Raw genomic sequence first — 16,845 nt, forward strand, 5'->3', positions numbered from 1 at the left:
CCATACATTTGATACCACTCCTTTATTTCTATGGTCAAGTACTTCATAACCACACCTACTTATGCTTGTCCTTGCATATATAGTAGACAACAAAGAGCTCTTTCAACAAAGGACATTTCCATCTACAAAGTCATACAAGGTAAGCACTCTGTACATTCTGCAATCACTACACTTCTATTCCTAAATTATCACTTCAAATACCAACAATGGTTAATACAGCTACAAATTTCTTGTATGTTTATGAAGTATGACACTGTATTTATTTCTACTCCTTTGCTTTTCTACAGAACATGGACAAATCACCCAGCAAATTCTCTTTTGATAAAGACCCTCAAATCATCTCCATACGCAAAGATTGCCAACTTTTTTCCGTAAGTATACAATACATAAACTCAACTGGACAACTTTCTCAATCATATACAGTATGCCATACATATATGTATTAAGTTCTCATTTATTGACAGGTTTGTTAAAGGCACCTTTAGTGTGTTTTTCTGTTTGTAATGTTTCTCCATGAGCACGTCTAGCCATTGATATCATGTATAACACATACGCTCACCTTTTAGAGACAATTGAAGCTTACTTGCACAGTAGCCACTATCTTAACCACTTAATTCACATGTCTAATTGACAACTTATTACATGTAGTGAAATGGTACTTTGTGCGTCTTGTGCATTTTTCTGAAGACTGCTTTTCAACTCTTTCCTTCAAACCAATACATGTGGTACTGTTATACTGTATAAATATATATGTCCGTGTGTATATATTTGTATATTTTTTCAAATACACTCGTTTTGACACACACAGCCATTGAGTAACATGCAACATGACCACAAAGTTTTGCACCAACACGTTACCTCTGCTATTTACAATCATACAATCTAACATGACTGATTTTCATTGAATGCTTTGTCATTACAGTATGCATGCAATGATCATGCTTTCAGTCGCAACGACTTATACCAGCGCAGCCTTGATCTTCATTCCCAAATGATGAACCAACTAGTCCATGTGACTCGAGTCAATCGAGCACTTGAAAAACAGATCGACTTCAAAACCAAGCTTGTGAAAGAACTCCAGACTTCATTGGATATAAAGGATGCATGTGATGCATTTGTCCGTGATGGTAAGCTATATGACATGGAAGACACACAAACACTAACACAGCAAGCATCCCCATCCTACACTGTGTATAATGAATGACATGTTTGACAATGGACATTTTTTTATTTTTTTGTTAATGCACATTCCTTTTTTCCTGTTAGAAATATCTTGAAGGTAACATTGGACTGTTAACTGAAACACTGACTGATTATTGAGCCGCTATTTCTCTATGTATATAATGTGAATACATACTACACTTGATTACTTTCAAATGTGACTGATATCATGTAGCTATGCTGTGATCTTGCCCTCTTTCATCCACTGATAGACACTTCAAAGTTCTTTTTTTTCTGTATCTTCTCAAAATAACTGACATATTCATGGAAAAGATTGTATTTAAATTCTATCATTAATTACTATTATTATGTTTATGTCTTTGCCCCTGATTATGATGTTTCTATACCATAGATTTCTTTTGACTTTTTTTTTGGACATACTGTCACTTGACCTTTACAAAACTAATTTTTACTAAGAAAAAATCATTCACACACCATAATATTTTATACTTATCCTGCATGTATCTGGACACACCATGCCAAATTTTACACTTACATAACCATTTATGTACCTGTAGTATCCTTACTTTTATTCATCATTTCATCACACAATCCTAAAACATTGCTTTTTGACCCTGAGGATTCTACTATACCATTTTTGCCTGTCTTATTACTTACTAGCTATATTATTTATTAACGGGCTAAAACTATGCATATAAGATCACCGTCAAATATTACGTCTGTAATATCCATATACAGTGCATTACATAATATGCATTTGTATTAAGACACTACCATGCTACAAATATGCACACGACTGTTCTGTAAACTACACCTAAGACAACCAAACTTCACAGATCTAACATGATTCTTCATTCTTTTTTGTTCTACAGATGTATCAAATGCTGCCACACAGACAGAAGAAGCCACTGAGGACATGCACGAAGACGATGATCACAATATAACAGGACAGGTTAACCCCCCTGAAGTTTTAGCCCGCAGGTCAAAGCGTCCTAGGACTCATTCATCCATGGAGGTTACATTATCCTAAGACAGACTATGTGCTAACCCAAACTCTTTGACCACAAGGGATTCATCTGTCCCAGAAAACTTTTACACTAAAGAGTTTATCTGTCCTAGGGCGCTGTTAACCCCAGGTTAAAGTGTTATTTAATCTGTCCTGTTACAACAGCTATACATAAACAGCTGCATTCCTCTCCTGTTCCATCTCTCGCACTTCTTTCATCTCTTTTTCTCCTCTACTTATACCTATGCTTGCTCATGTGCTTTTTTCCCCTTTAGATGATGTCATTGGTTAGCCTGCTTCAAAGCTACATTTTTTATTTAATCACTGTCACACATTTACTGTTTGCTGGACCCTACAAAACTGTCACAATACTTCACTATGTCATGAATACATATGTGTTGCACAGCGACACCACATTAAGAGTCATCAAAAAGCTTTTCTTTTTTTATCACACACCATCTCTGTGGCATGCAATGTTTTCAAATAAACAGATGCTGGTTTTGAATATCAAACGAGCGACTTTTCATGATACTTTGCACACACATCAAAAGTCCACACTTTTGCATTTATTTTGGGAATTGTGCATCATTTTTGCCCTTTTACTGCACCTTTTTACACACAAGGCATGGCAAATGCATTTCTATTTTCCATGGTCCTTGTCTATTTAACAGTACCCCAACGTGCACGTCCCACGACTTGCATATACCCCAACGTGGCCCGGGTTGCGAGGGCCCTTTATAGCTGCTCGCAGCTCTAGTATATTGTTTATATTTCCTGGTTAATTTGATAGACTGCTACATTAATAGCTTTCAGTTGAAGGTGATAAGACAAATAGTTAAGAAGATTTTGGGGTGGCCCATGGCCCTTTATTGTACTAGACTAGATCCATCCCTGCACTGAACATTTGGCAAATCCATTCTTTAAAATTCAGAACCAAAACAAGAGCACATTTTTAGTAAGATTTAGAACAATTACTTGAGGATAATTAATGTGATATGTTCAAAAATCTGAGCTTGACACAACAAAAAAATGGAATAAACTATTTTTGCCTCTAAAATAGAAGTATCTTTATTCACCACAGTGTTTTGAAGAGTAATTGTGTTATTTTAGTTGTACATAGTTTATTTGTACCTTGCATATTTAGAAAGGTTTTATAAACCAAATTATTATTAGCAGTGGCACCTATTTTTTGACACCCACCACTTTCATTCTGTCCACCTCCTTTTTTTAAATTTTTTTTTATTTTATTTTTTGTTTTTGTCGTAACTAGCCTTGCGGGCCATGTTAAACGTCATTTTTTAAAATATGCTATGGACCGCTGAAAAGTAGATTGTGGGCCGCAAATGGCCCCCGGGCCGTAATTTGGACACCACTGCTTCAAGCTATGGCAATTTCTCCTTGTATGAATGTTATACATTTGCTCTCTAGAACTGGAATATTTGATTCTCAGTGTGTTGCCTCCATCATACTGTGGTTGAACTTAAAGTCATTACTCGTCCAGCAAAACCTTTTAAACAGATTATGTAGTCAAGAAATGTATTTGACCAACTGATGGCACTTACAGTTCACACCACACACTCAACCTGTGGTTCTTGTGGCCATTGTATTGGTTGCTTCACTCATGCCAAACATGGTAATGAAAAAACAAGGGTTGTTTTGATGGACACTATAAGAAAAAGAAAACACTGAGTACTCTGTTCACGTCTGCATTTTAAGGCAAATTGAATTTGAAGGTGCTGTAAAATACAGCCTGCTTAATTTGAAGGACACAACTGGTATGAGTGTTTATAGCCTGAAATATCCCAAAATGGCTTTATCATCAGCAGGGGGCTGCAATTGTGGAATGTTGAACCCACACTGCACTGCTCCAAATTAATGTCAATGTCTTTTGAATGTTTTTTTTTTTTGGCTCGATTTCCACAAGCTGTGTCCCAGTTTCCAAGTGCAGCCGGTAGGCATGGTAGCAGTGCAACAGAACCGTGTCTCCCCACGGCCTCGTCGCATGCTAGCTTACCTGCATTATCAGCACTTCTTATCGCCCAGGAAGGCTGTATAGGCCGCTTCCCAAAGGACACCACCCCTGTCCAACAACAGACTTGTTGCAAATGTCTAAAATGTTGACATTTTTCCTGCCTTGATTCCTTAAATCACTCAAAATTATGCAAATGATCTACACTATAGATCATGCTTATCTAGTCTGTGACATTAGCAACTGCCTTTCTATGAAGCAAGGTTCCCAAACCTTTTCAGATCAAGCCAAATTGGATCCTCCCCTTGACCCAGGCCTACAAAATTACCCTATTTCTGCAAATGGTGTCCAAGAGTTCAGTTTATCTACTGCAACGCAACTGGGGGGTGCAGAATTTTTGGAATCATATTAAACAATATAACCAATGCAGAACTGAAGGTGAAATTGGGATGAAATACAACATTAAAAGGACAACTGTAATATGGAGAAAAGCCCCAAGAATCAAGGGACGTCAGTCAGCTGGACGGTTAAGGATGCGTTTACTCTCCTGTCCCTTCTGGTGACCATGGCAGCACAATTTGGCAGGAGCGGTGTCCTTGGGATTTTAGCCATGTTTTTCTCCTTATAAAGATCTTGCTATGAAAGTTGTCTCATGGTCTATCATATTATCTATATGGGTGCACTATAGTTTGAAGGTCAGCATGTAAGCAGTAGCACCTATGAATGGAGGTAACTACACATTTTTTTTTCTCTGTGATGTGAAAAGCAAGGATCCAACCAGTGACTAATTGAGCCAATACAGGGAGACCACTCGTTGAGGAGATCATAATCCTTGCTGTAGCATCGACCTTTACACTGTAAACTAGAGAAAGAATCCATAAAGCCTCTTGCAAGCGCCAGCGTGATGCAACAGTCTTTGAAAAATCAAAACTCCCTTGCCTTGATTCAGATGCCGTGTACGTGCTTTTATTACTAACTGCTCCTGCAGCATTGATGAAGAACAGTTATGTTTTAGGTGGTGTAGCAGTACACTTACCTGACTTTGGTACCGGCACTATGGGTTCAGTCTCCACGCTGGGATGTCGTGAATCCCAGTCCAAGGTGTAAATCTGTTTTTTGAAGTGATCTTGGATAGGCGATAGCTTACTTGTGACCCTAAACAGGTACATAGAAAATGGTTGGATTGAGATTTTGGATGTGGTGCGTATATCGTTGCATGTTGTAATGTCACATGTTGGATTCTGTCAGCAGGAGTCGGTGGTATTTGAGTGATAAGGTTGATTGGTGCCCGTCTGAATGAAGTGCAGCTTCCTGGTAATGTAATGTGTCAGCTTCTCTGGCCTATATTTTCCATCTTACCCGGTACCGGTTTATCGTGATCTGACTTCTGGAAAACATTATGTCGCAGACGCTTGATTATATTTACTGTCTGCATTTGTTTGTATTTTGGTTTGATCACGTTTCTGTGTCTTTTAAATATATGTGCTTCTTCATGTACCGGTAGTCAACATCAATTCACGGTGCACTGTGTTCAAATGTGTCTATAGCCTCATTATCTTAAGCTGAAAATGAAATATTCAGCTTCACATTGACATTTCTTGCTCTAACTCTTCGCGGACTTCAGGTCTGACCCCCACAGTTGGAAATGTTTGTCCCATTGATAAATGGCTCCTTGGGGGCTGAAACATCCCTTGCGATTATTGCAGAGTGCTGAATCACAGTTGGCACAAGTTGGCACCTCGAGAAATGCATCAGACTAGCAGTGAGGTTCAGTGCACATTTGTCTCTGGTGGTGGCATGTCAAGGTTATTTGCTCATTCTTCATACTTCTTCATACGTCATACAAATATTTTTTCATATTACCATGTTGGTTTAATACTTTTTTACACATCCTGATTGGCGACTACTCTCAGATGTTGTCTGTCTAAGCTCCAGATTCCTGCAGCACTAAATAGGGTAAACACGATAGACTTAAAAAAAAAAAGAAGATAAAACACATTTAAAAAATGGCCTTCCTGCGATCTTGTGCCCCATTCATTTGTTTAATATAATGAATCCCTTTAATATAACAAATACCCTCATCCAACATTCTCTAATCCCCAGCCCCAAATCTTCTCTCAACATGTTGTTGATGGTACTTCTCTTTCGCTGTGTGATAACTGATGACCCACCAAGCCTCATCGGGGTGGACTCAAACCTACTGCTTCCGCAAACACACAATGCAAACAAGTTGGCTTGGCTTTGCTTTAGAGTCGTTTGAGTGTGCGTCTTTGCAGCTTTACGAACCCCAACATAACTCAAACCCTGACTGTCAATTATTATTTTGTAATTATGTGTATACATGGAAGGATTTCCATTCCACGTGATGTCATTTGCCGGTGTTGGCTTCACGTCCTGCTGTGAGGAGCATATGTCAGCTCTTGTGACCGCCTGTTGACAGCAGGGCAATTTGTGATGCTGCATGTTTATGGTTGTAATTAAACAAAAGGATTTTGAAATTTTGTGTAAAACGTGGCTCAGAAGAGACCACATGCATTTTTGCTGCATATTTATGAAGAGTCTGTCTGGCAGTAATTCATAATGTGTGGGAGTGTCACCTGCTGGTAATATACATATACAATCAATAAGAAGCCTGGCAGAGCGTTGTGTTGACCATCAGTATGGATATTTCATGAGTCAGGGTAGCAGCATGTTACAAAATGAAAGCCCACCATTCTTTGAAAGAGAACTTGAAATGAAAAAGTTCTATATCATATTTTAACAATAAGTCCAAGTAACAGAATATCTGAATAACCTTAAACACCTATTATTCCAATGCAGTCATAGCTATTAACTCATTTTCTCACAAAAACATATACCGTATTTTCTGCACTATAAGGCGCACCGCATTATAAGGCGCACCTTCAATGAATGACATATTTTAAAACTTTTTCCATATATAAGGTGCTACAGTAGAGGCTGGGGTTACGTTATGCATCCATTAGATGGTGCTGCGCTAAAGGGAATGTCAACAAAACAGTCAGATAGGTCAGTCAAACTTTATGAATAGATTACAAACCAGCTTTCTGACAACTCCATTCACTCCCAAAATGAATAAACAGATGTTTTATTATTTTCTCTGAGGTAAAGTATTAGTATTAGCTAGCGATCCAAGATGGCGGGATCTTTTGCACATGCACGTCACCGATCGTGCAGGGTCACCGATAGCGTCTTGACAGCGAGACCTGTTGCGGCTCAATATTGATCCATATATAAGGCGCACTGGATTATAAGGCGCATGGTCAGCTTTTGAAAAGATTGAAGGCTTTTAGGTGCGCCTTATAGTCGTGAAAATACGGTAAATACATTCAATTTTATATAACACCATTCTCCCAAAGACATATTTATATTTTTTTGTATGTTTTTTTATTTTTTATTTTTTATGCAGCTTCTGAACTAAAGAGAATGCTTGAAGCAATGGTAGTTATTACAAAAACGGCCGGCATGTGGCAGCAGAATATAAGAGATCAACCAGGGCCATGTTGCAAAACGCTATTTCCCCCAGTGTTTTCAACAGATTTGTGAATAATGATGAAACTTAGCTATAGTCTAATGCTAATTGCTGCAAACCGGAAACAGATAGAAATATACTTCTTTTTCCTGATGAAAGAAGAGACCCTCAGCTTTCTTTCGGTAGGTTCCATGTTTTTATAGCAGTAGAACACAATATTCTGTTAGCCTTGCAAAATCCAGTAAAACAACCAGGAGCAAAGGGGGTTGCTTCAGTGAAAATGACTGAGAGTGAATGAGTTAAGATACACCTCTGAAAGACATCCGCGTTACAAATTGATTATACCTCAAAATTACTAAAGTGATCAATGCATAGCCCATCCAATCAGTATGCACTGAGCTCTATCACTATATTTGGTCAAGTGGCAGCATCTCCGCCACTTCAGACCTCTTGCTCAGCAGCTTTTTCTGACCTCTTCTCTCTTGCAGTGGGTGGAGCTCAAGTATAGCTTCATTCAAATGCACAAGTGGAACAGACCAAGCACAATTCCAGTCACTCGATTTTTGATGAATGTAGGCAGCATCAGTTAGTCAAGAAATCGGTCTGAAGGTAATAGGTACAAACACAACCCATTCTGTGATGCTGGTTGACCTCTGATTCACCTGTTGAGTCCTGTTGTTGTAAATAAGTACTTTATGCTAACTTCTAGTGCATATCCTTCTCTCAAACATCTTCTCTTGTCACTATCCCCCATTCACAAATAAAAGATTTGAAGAAAACCAAAAGGAAAAGCAAGACATGGAGAGTGACTACTTTACTTTATATTCAAACTTAAACACATGTAAATAAATAAATCAATAAATAAATACAATTCAATTTACAATTCAGAGTATTTTGATCTTTTACTTTATGTATTTATTTTATTATTATTTTACAGTAGGGGGGAAAAAAAATCGTTAATCGTTGCTTCGTCTCTTGGGACCTGCCAACCTATTATGCCTCCACTACTGTATATCAACCTTTGATATCATTGGCCATAATCAAATTCCATATTATTGAAAATTTCGCGCATTTATTCCTTATTACCTGCATTTCTTGCTTCCCCCTTTTCTTCAGCGATCGTTCACTTCATCCTTCTCCTCTCTCACTTGTTTGTTCTTTTTTTATGTCCTTAATGGCTTCATTGGGCCGTATTCTAACATTCCCCTCTCTTCTATATGCCCTTCCTGTCTTCCCCTTTCTTCCTTCCTATCCATCATTCCCTCTGCTGACTGCTCACTCCTGTCATAAGGATTGTATATTATCATTATGGGAGGCACGTGCAGCTGTGAGTGTTTTACATTAGCTATGCACACATGACTCTTATCTGTAGGCTTATGGATTTTAAAAATGACTGCACAAAAATATCAGCTTCTTGGCCAAGGAACATGGACTCTGGTCTGCTTACTGGGAGAGGGCCGGTTGCCCAGAATGTCAGTAGCAAGTGATGACGTCAACAGCCGAGGGTTGGAGGTTTAGGGCTACCCAGCATGCCTTGCAGGTAGCATTTCTGCAGTGCTCATGAATATTGAAAGGTTACGAGAAGCGCGAGAGGGGAGGCTGGCTGTGGGAAGAGAGAAATGTGGACATGGCGTGTGACTGAGCGACTGAAGACACATTTGTGTGTTCACGTGCTGGCTAACCCTGTGACGTAATCAAATACCAATGAGATTTAAAACAATGCCAAAGAATAAGAGGACAAATGCGAAAATCTGTCTTGTCTGCAGTCTGAACCAGTGCGCTCTTGCATAGTGTTGGACCGTAAGAAACAAGATTCTGCCTAAGAAAATTAAAAGGGAGGCTAATGAATAATGCAGTTAAAAGAAACATGTGAGAGTATTCCACTTCACTGCAAAACCAAAAGATGCCTCCTAACTCTTCTTTCTATATTTGGCCTACTTAATTTTTATAAGGAACAATCTCATTAAATAATGTTGTCATGTATTCCTGAGTATCATTTCGATTGATTATACAAGAGAACCTGTAAAGTCCAACACAATTTTTTCTATGATATTGGTTAACCTTGCAATTAGTACTGATTTCAAAATAATCAATCATATTTGGAAATATTTGCTCCAGAGCAGTGACTATCACCAGCATAAACCAAACCAGGCTCCTACTGGCCGAGGGGGCCCTGATGGCCCGGGGCCAGCGCACAGCTATTGGGTCATCATTTCCACTACCAATTTCGAAGTCACCAAAATTCGCCAGCTCTTGAAAATGGACCAACCTTAAATATTTCTTGACAATAATATGTGACCTCACTAGCCCAAACATGATACTCTTATTAATATGACATTTATGGAAAAATGAGTTATGAAGCAAAATCCAGTCGTTTTTATCCATCTCAGTGGCGGCCATTTTGCAACTTACTGTCGACTGAAGATGACATCACAGTTGCTCAGGGCTCGGGCAACGACCAATCACAGTTCACATGTGATTGGTTGTTACTTGAGATCTAAGCAACTGTGATGTGTTTTTCACTCGGCAGCAAGTGGCAAAATGGCCGCCTTCTGATACTGATGAAACTGTTGGATTTTGCTGCTTAAGTCATATTCCACTAACGCAATATTAACCCCAATGCCGTATTTAGACTAGTGGGGCTCCATAGAATATTATTGTCAAGATTTTTTTGGGGTTAACTTCCCGTTTTAAAGTCTTGTAAGATTTGAGGTTCCACTGTACCACTGATAATGTTTTATGTGACCTCAAACTGTCATGCATGTTGTTAAGATGAACTTCTGTGTGTGTATGTGTTTTCTTTTGCATGTGCTGTACCATTGTTGTATTTGAATCCCTTAAAATGTATATAAAGGGTCGGGATACATGATAAAGTCAGAAAAAACATGCTCTGATTGTAATGGCTTGCTGAAACAGTGGCCTGACACAGGCTATAAATATTTCAGATGCTCCGCTTTAGCACAGGCAACAAAGAGACAACAGGAAGATCCTGGTTTTGATCTGTCTCATCATTGTTTCACAGGCAATGAGGAATTTGGCGCTCTGCAAAATACATTCCACGTATGAAATGCTTCTCGTATTAAAACATTGAGAGATATTACAGGCATTAAGCAGGCTTTATAGCCCAATATGACACTGAACTCTAATTTTTCATTTTTAATCTTGTTTTAATCGGTTTCGTTACCAGCGCATCACGGAGCTTTGCCACATTTGATGAAAGAGTCTCATCAACAGAAGAGACACTATGCTAAAATATGCATGAACTGCACGATAATGTTTTCAACTCTTCTTATTGTTGCTATTAAAAAGTGTGTATACATGCATCCTGCTTGCCCTATTTGCGTATCGTTGAGGCTTTCAAGCCATTTCTACCTAATTAAATGTAACATGAAGGCTTTTTTCAAATGGCAAAAACTTTGTCATATGCAATTTTACTGTGACTTGGGATGCAAGTCAACTACTTTAACAGGAAAGTTGTAATTTTTAAGCAATGCAACATGTAAATTAAACTTAGCACTTAGCAACATAGCAAGTATTATGTCTGACTCGAACTGTCTTGTACCAAAGAGTCTGAAGTGCTACTACTCCGGCATCTACCCATTAAAACTGGAGCAGCTGCTACTCTGTGGAGCCAAGCTATTGATTTTTAATTCTCGGTGTGGTGACTTCATCTTGACATCGATCTGTACTACTTTCCTGGATGGAAATGTATAGATATGACATTCAATTTGTGAATGGATGTTACCAATGTTACTGTTGTGTTCGGATGGAGTTTGTAAAGCAATTTTGTTTGCACGTACTCTAAACTGCAGTTTGACGGTTCCTGCATTATGATGAGGTATCCTACCGGTGGGGTCCATGGATTTGTTGTTAATGTTCCACCTCTGCAGAAACTTTTTTTTTTGTTTTTCCGTCAGATTCGGTGTTTTGGTAAAGGTACTTGATCTCAAAAGGGGCAAAAAAAAGTATTCAATTTTGATTAAATTAATACAGCAGGTTCTTGTGTATATCACTATGCTGGCCGACGAGCCCTTGCGGTGGATGGGCCAGCAGCGGGTCACCTCCTCGCTTGGTGATGTTTCACTGTCTATGTACATACTGTAACAAAGAACTGACTTGCAATTGTGCAAGATAACCGAATAGACACTCCAGTTCTTATATTGTGGTGGGAGGGGACTCATTACGTATGCAGCAGGAGAATAGAAAAGAAAACAGTTTTGTTGAAATTTTATGATATTTATTTATCAGTTTTTAGACATCAGCACTAGCAAGGCTTTCTTTGCTGGCCTAAATACTATCAGAACGACTTACTTACATTTACAACCAAGTTTTGTAATAATATTTGTTCCATGAAATTGCATAGATTTATTCCCAGCCATCTATTCTATCAATTCAATTCTTTAACCAGTCAGATTTCAAATTCACCTCAGAGGGCCAGCTAGCTGGAAAAAAAAAGGTCACAATTGTTTCTGTTTTAGATTGTTTTTGGCTGGTTGTTGTTTTGGTTGTGGTTGTTCCTGTCCTGTATTTGTCCCCAGTGATAGTGGTGATGTGGTCAGTTGCCATGCAGATGCTATAGTCCTGCATTTGTCACTCTTATAGGTCCTATATTTGTCATATGGGCCTTTATTCTGTTATATAAGTTAGTATGTTTAGGTTTCTTAGCTGAGGTTTCTTGGTCAAGGTTTCTTTGTAAACATTTTTCTTCTAGGCCATTTGCATCCTGCCCTTCTCTCGTTGTTACTTTGTATTTTCATATATAAATACTCTCTGTTTTTCAACTTCCATGTCCTTTTTTATATTTGTATTTGTAGATATTTGTGCACTACGGTATGTTTATGCTATTACCCCCCAATACACTGTATTTATAGTTTGGTTGGTGCATCCATCATGTGAGATGTTTTTGGATTCAGAATATTTGAAAAAAAAAAAAGAAAAAAGCTCTGAAGTTACTGAGAATAGTCAGAATTCTTTATCGTTAGCTTACAGTGTTTTTGAATATCCTGATCTTTGCTCTCATAACCTGTCTCCTCCACCTTAGATGTTGCAAACACTAGCCATGTCAGAATGTGCTCTCACCTCACCACAAATGCGACAAAGCTGATCCAGGTAGAGTGTAATTGTGTACGAGAGTTGAAATTCACAGTTTTCAAGCGGCAAGAAGTTAATCAGATTGCATAATGGAATTGATAACAGTGTTTGTTTAACAGATTTGAAACGAGGTTCAGTTGGACTTGTGCATGGAAAGGAAGGGAGGGGCAAATGATCTCATTTGTTTGAAGATGCAATCGCATGGAGCGCATATTCTGCTCCTGGTGCAATGGAGATAAGAGATGTGAGAGAGAAGTTCACTCTAATCAAAGCCGTCAGAATCAACAGCTCACACTGACACATAATGATGCCGCTGAAAGGAGCGTAGGAACGAGTCGAGAATGTGGAGCATTGTGCAATATTTTCACTCGAGGCCATTGGAAGCTTCTCATTGCGCAGGTCACATGTGTCACGGTATTGGCTGGTGAATGAATACAAATAAAGGTAGTCATGCAAACACACTTGCAAGACTCAAAGCGCGCGTACTTCCCTCTGAGATCAGACAGGCAGACAGCACGCCTCGTGGCAAAATGCGTGCTCAGCTACAGTATGCCTGCATGGCGCGCTGTGTGGGCGACACTTTATTGTAAGAATCTTTCAACCAACATTGTCCTACATACTGTAGTTGTGCTTCAAAGTGCTTGTGGATTAAGTTTTGTATACTGAATGCCGATCATAATATAGCACTTTCAGCTTCGAAAGCAAATGAAGTTACATTTTTGAATCAAGTATGATTGTGATATTTTGACTTTGTGCTGTCGGTAGTTCAGTAGAACCTCAAAATGGAACACAATATGGTCTGTGATTATGGTTGACAAGAAATGTTGGTAGAATTTAAAAACAAATTTCCTGCATTTTTACACTCTTCCACAGAGGTATAGTGGAACCTCTGTTTTGTAATTAATCTGTTCTAAAGAGTCTGACTAAAACCAAAATTTACAAAAACTGAAGCAATAGTTCCTATAGAAAATCATTCAAATCCAATTAATCCTTTTTTGACACCCAAACATATTATCAAACAATACATTTTAGAGAAGATAGTAACAAAGAAAATAAACTGAAATAAGCATACAGTAGGAGAGTATATTATTTATCCTCTGTGAAGAACAATTACCATTACTCCTTTATTATACTGCTCCCAGGTGGCCAAGGTTCATACAACAGAAGTAGCAGCACAAGGTCCATTGAAAAGAAGCAGAAAATGTGGCAAATTTGTTTGTTTGTTTTTTTTACATTTGATTTAATCATGTCATCACTGTAAGCTTGTGTAAAATTTGTTATTGACGATTTTCAACAGTTTGAAAACCAAGTGGTTTACAGAAACTAGGACAACATTTATGCGGAAAAGATCATCAAAACTTGAGGTTGAATTTTGTATTTTTTGTTCTTCTTTCAGTAAATTTTGGTTGGACCCCAAATTGTACGACTCTTCTGGCTATTAATTTTTAGAGGTGACCCAATATAGCGAGTTTCCAAAGCTGCCTTTTACCCATCTGGTGTGGGCATATTCTCATTCAATGCCTCATTAACATTCAATCCGGGTAGATATGCAATATGGGAAACAAATGGATGGTTGTCTGTGATCAGAAATCTCTGCTCAAGTGTATTGTTTACTTTTTCTTAACAGTCTGTCTTTTTTTTTTTTGTGCAGGCCGATGCAGCCACCAGCTTTCTGCGCGCCGCTCGTTCAGGCAACCTGGACAAAGCTCTGGATCACATCAAGAATGGAATCAACATCAATATAGCTAATCAAGTAAGCGTATCAAAAAATGTGAAAACTTGAACAGGTTCAGTCAAAGATTACAAAGTCAAAAGTCAAAGATAGTTTGGAGTTCAAGTCAAGTTTGAGTCAAGTTCAGTATACAGTATACAGTATTTGCATGATAGAGGTCAGAGTATTTTGATACCTGATATAAGAGCCAATCAGCAATCAGCCACCTGACATGCAGAAGTATACTTGAATCAGCCACAAGTGTAAGCCAAGAAGTAAAAATGGAATTAACTCATCCCAGATGGGAAAACGCCTGGCGTCAACATCTGATTTGACGAGGTATTTGGTTTTAAGTTGCATGAACTGAAGAAAAGATTCATTAATTTAGTCCAATACGCTTAATCTAAAATGTCTCAATGATCACGGTAAATTGTATTTACATTTTGAGTGGGCTGTTCAATATAAATGCTGTTAGCATCTTACTGTCAGTATTTGTTTTTTTTTCATTCTTCAGTGGCTCAGTACACAACATCTGTTGCTTTTCCCGTAGTGAGTTTACATCTGTGAAATATGTCATCAGAAGTGGATGCTGTCAAATTATTTCCAAATTATCTTCGACTATGTGATACTTTTACAAGAAATATGTTGTTCAAGTCCCAGAAAAAGTGGTGAGTTGCCATTGCAAAAACATAAAACAATGCTAATTCATGTCATATTTCATTACCTAAGATTATTATTATTATTTTACAAATTATAAACATCATTTTCCAATAGAATAACCACTGCCACGTTCCTTATTTGTGTAGAAGTAGCGTGGTGCTTCTCGTCTAAAGTCAGCTGGCGTAGACTCCAGCTCATTCATGACCTTCATGAAGACAAAATTGGATGGATAGATGCAGAAATACCATAAATACAAATTGATAAGCTTGTTTCAGGGTTTCTGGATCGCCTGGATTTCATAACACGTTGGAAGGTACGAGGATTTCCCGCAAGTAATGAGGTCACGATTATGAAACAGCCTGAATGAAAACACTGGCGAACGACATTTTATACTACAGAGGGCAAACATTGTCTTTTACTTTAAGTCTTTAGTGGACCATTTAATTGCAACACATAATGTCACTATATCCTGGGAGGAAAGTCTGTGTGCAGATATCCTCAGTGGGACTAATAAAAAAATAAAAAAAAGACAGAAAAGAGAATTAAAAATTCAAGACTTCTGGATATTTCACCTTTTGTGTAAAGTGGTGATTCAGAATTTCATATTAACATCCTTTCAGTCTTCTGCCTTTAAGTTTGTACTCTTTCACCTTATTGCATCATTGGAACGTAACAAATGCAAGACATTGAATGTGTGATTCGTGTTCACGCTACACAAACACTAGTAAGGAAGTGTACATAAGGTTATGATTTTATTTCCTGTTACTTGCTAATATGAAAACAGTCCCGATAACTGAGACTCCTGGTGGTCAGGTCTTAGCGAGTTTGGAAAAAGGGGAGACAGTTGGGCAGACTCGCACAGCAAAGGCTGCTTGCTCATTACTATCAATGGAGTGTGCTTTTTGTCAGAACAGAGTAGCTTCTCTATTTTTAGAAAGGAGCTTGGTAGCTAGATGAGGTATGTGCTGCACAGCGAGAGAAATCCGATATGTTGCAGTTTGTAATTAGGATTGAGAGGTCATACACAGATAGCCAAGTTTGGCAGCTTTTTAAACACACCTTAAAGCTGGAAGGCTCAGTTCTCCAAACATCATCTTAAATCTTTGTATTCCAGCCATGGCAGTCACCCATGTGACTTATGCGGATAAAAGTTGTGTAGAAGACTGTATTAGTGCGGCAACTTCAAAGAGCACTGCTGATTAATTCATTAAGTTGCCATCAGAGATGTATGACTTTAGAGTAATGTGGTCCGTGATTATATTAATCCTGATTATTAACAGGATTATTTCAGTGGAACTGCACACATTTAGCGATGCAGATAGTCCCTTCAAGGGAATACATTTGTAATACTGTTGGCCTCCAGAGATTAAATCCATCTTCTTTTTTTCCCCTCCCAAAGAATGGTCTCAATGGGTTACATCTGGCCTCTAAAGAGGGTCACGTGAAAATGGTCCTGGAGCTTCTCCACTCTGGTATCGAACTGGAAGCCACCACCAAGGTACAGTTGCTCACTGAAGAAACATGACATAAAATTGCTTTGTCACCAGAGAGAATATTACAAGGCCGCTTCTGTCAAAATTTGATGGATGACATTCTTAATTAGATTAGGGGGGTCATGTATGGGTCATGACCCCTCCCTAATGAAGATTAATGACCCTTTAATGACTTCCAGATGTCATATAATGAGGGTTAATGACCCTTAATGACTTCCTGATGTCATTTAATGAGGGTTAATG

The 16,845-nt window shown here is 38.4% G+C and overlaps 2 protein-coding genes across 15 annotated transcripts in view; both read left to right on the plus strand.

The window, feature by feature from the left end:
* Nucleotides 1–16,845, plus strand: part of LOC144002689 (uncharacterized) — a 119,543-nt gene that overhangs the window by 39,260 nt on the left and 63,438 nt on the right. For all 13 annotated transcript variants that reach the window (XR_013278795.1, XM_077498117.1, XM_077498116.1 and 10 more), the window contains exons 2-3: nucleotides 14,390–14,491; nucleotides 16,509–16,607. Coding sequence is in view for 12 of the 13 variants with exons in the window: in XM_077498117.1 (XP_077354243.1) it covers nucleotides 14,390–14,491; nucleotides 16,509–16,607 (201 nt within the window). In the remaining variant the exon portion in view is untranslated. The remainder of the gene's footprint in view (nucleotides 1–14,389; nucleotides 14,492–16,508; nucleotides 16,608–16,845) is intronic.
* Nucleotides 22–2,700, plus strand: LOC144002692 (uncharacterized). 2 transcript variants are annotated; one of them, XM_077498130.1, is made up of 4 exons: nucleotides 22–139; nucleotides 288–371; nucleotides 923–1,127; nucleotides 2,055–2,700. In XM_077498130.1, exons 1-4 carry the CDS (start codon nucleotides 62–64, stop codon nucleotides 2,210–2,212), a joined length of 525 nt encoding a protein of 174 aa, XP_077354256.1. In that variant the 5' UTR covers nucleotides 22–61; the 3' UTR covers nucleotides 2,213–2,700. The 2 variants fall into 2 exon arrangements, with proteins under 2 accessions (XP_077354256.1, XP_077354257.1); XM_077498131.1 differs by lacking the exon at nucleotides 22–139 and adding an exon at nucleotides 164–209.

This window comes from Festucalex cinctus, chromosome 15, assembly GCF_051991245.1.
Source record: "Festucalex cinctus isolate MCC-2025b chromosome 15, RoL_Fcin_1.0, whole genome shotgun sequence".
Classification (NCBI taxonomy): Eukaryota; Metazoa; Chordata; class Actinopteri; order Syngnathiformes; family Syngnathidae; genus Festucalex; species Festucalex cinctus.

What these genes read in the sequence shown, in the direction of transcription:
- LOC144002692 (XM_077498130.1), top strand. Translation starts at nt 62, where the DNA reads ATGCTTGTCCTTGCATATATAGTAGACAACAAAGAGCTCTTTCAACAA. An exon ending in CATCTACAAAGTCATACAAG is followed by an intron (nt 140 to 287) that starts GTAAGCACTCTG and finishes GCTTTTCTACAG; the next exon opens with AACATGGACAAATCACCCAG. An exon ending in AAGATTGCCAACTTTTTTCC is followed by an intron (nt 372 to 922) that starts GTAAGTATACAA and finishes TTGTCATTACAG; the next exon opens with TATGCATGCAATGATCATGC.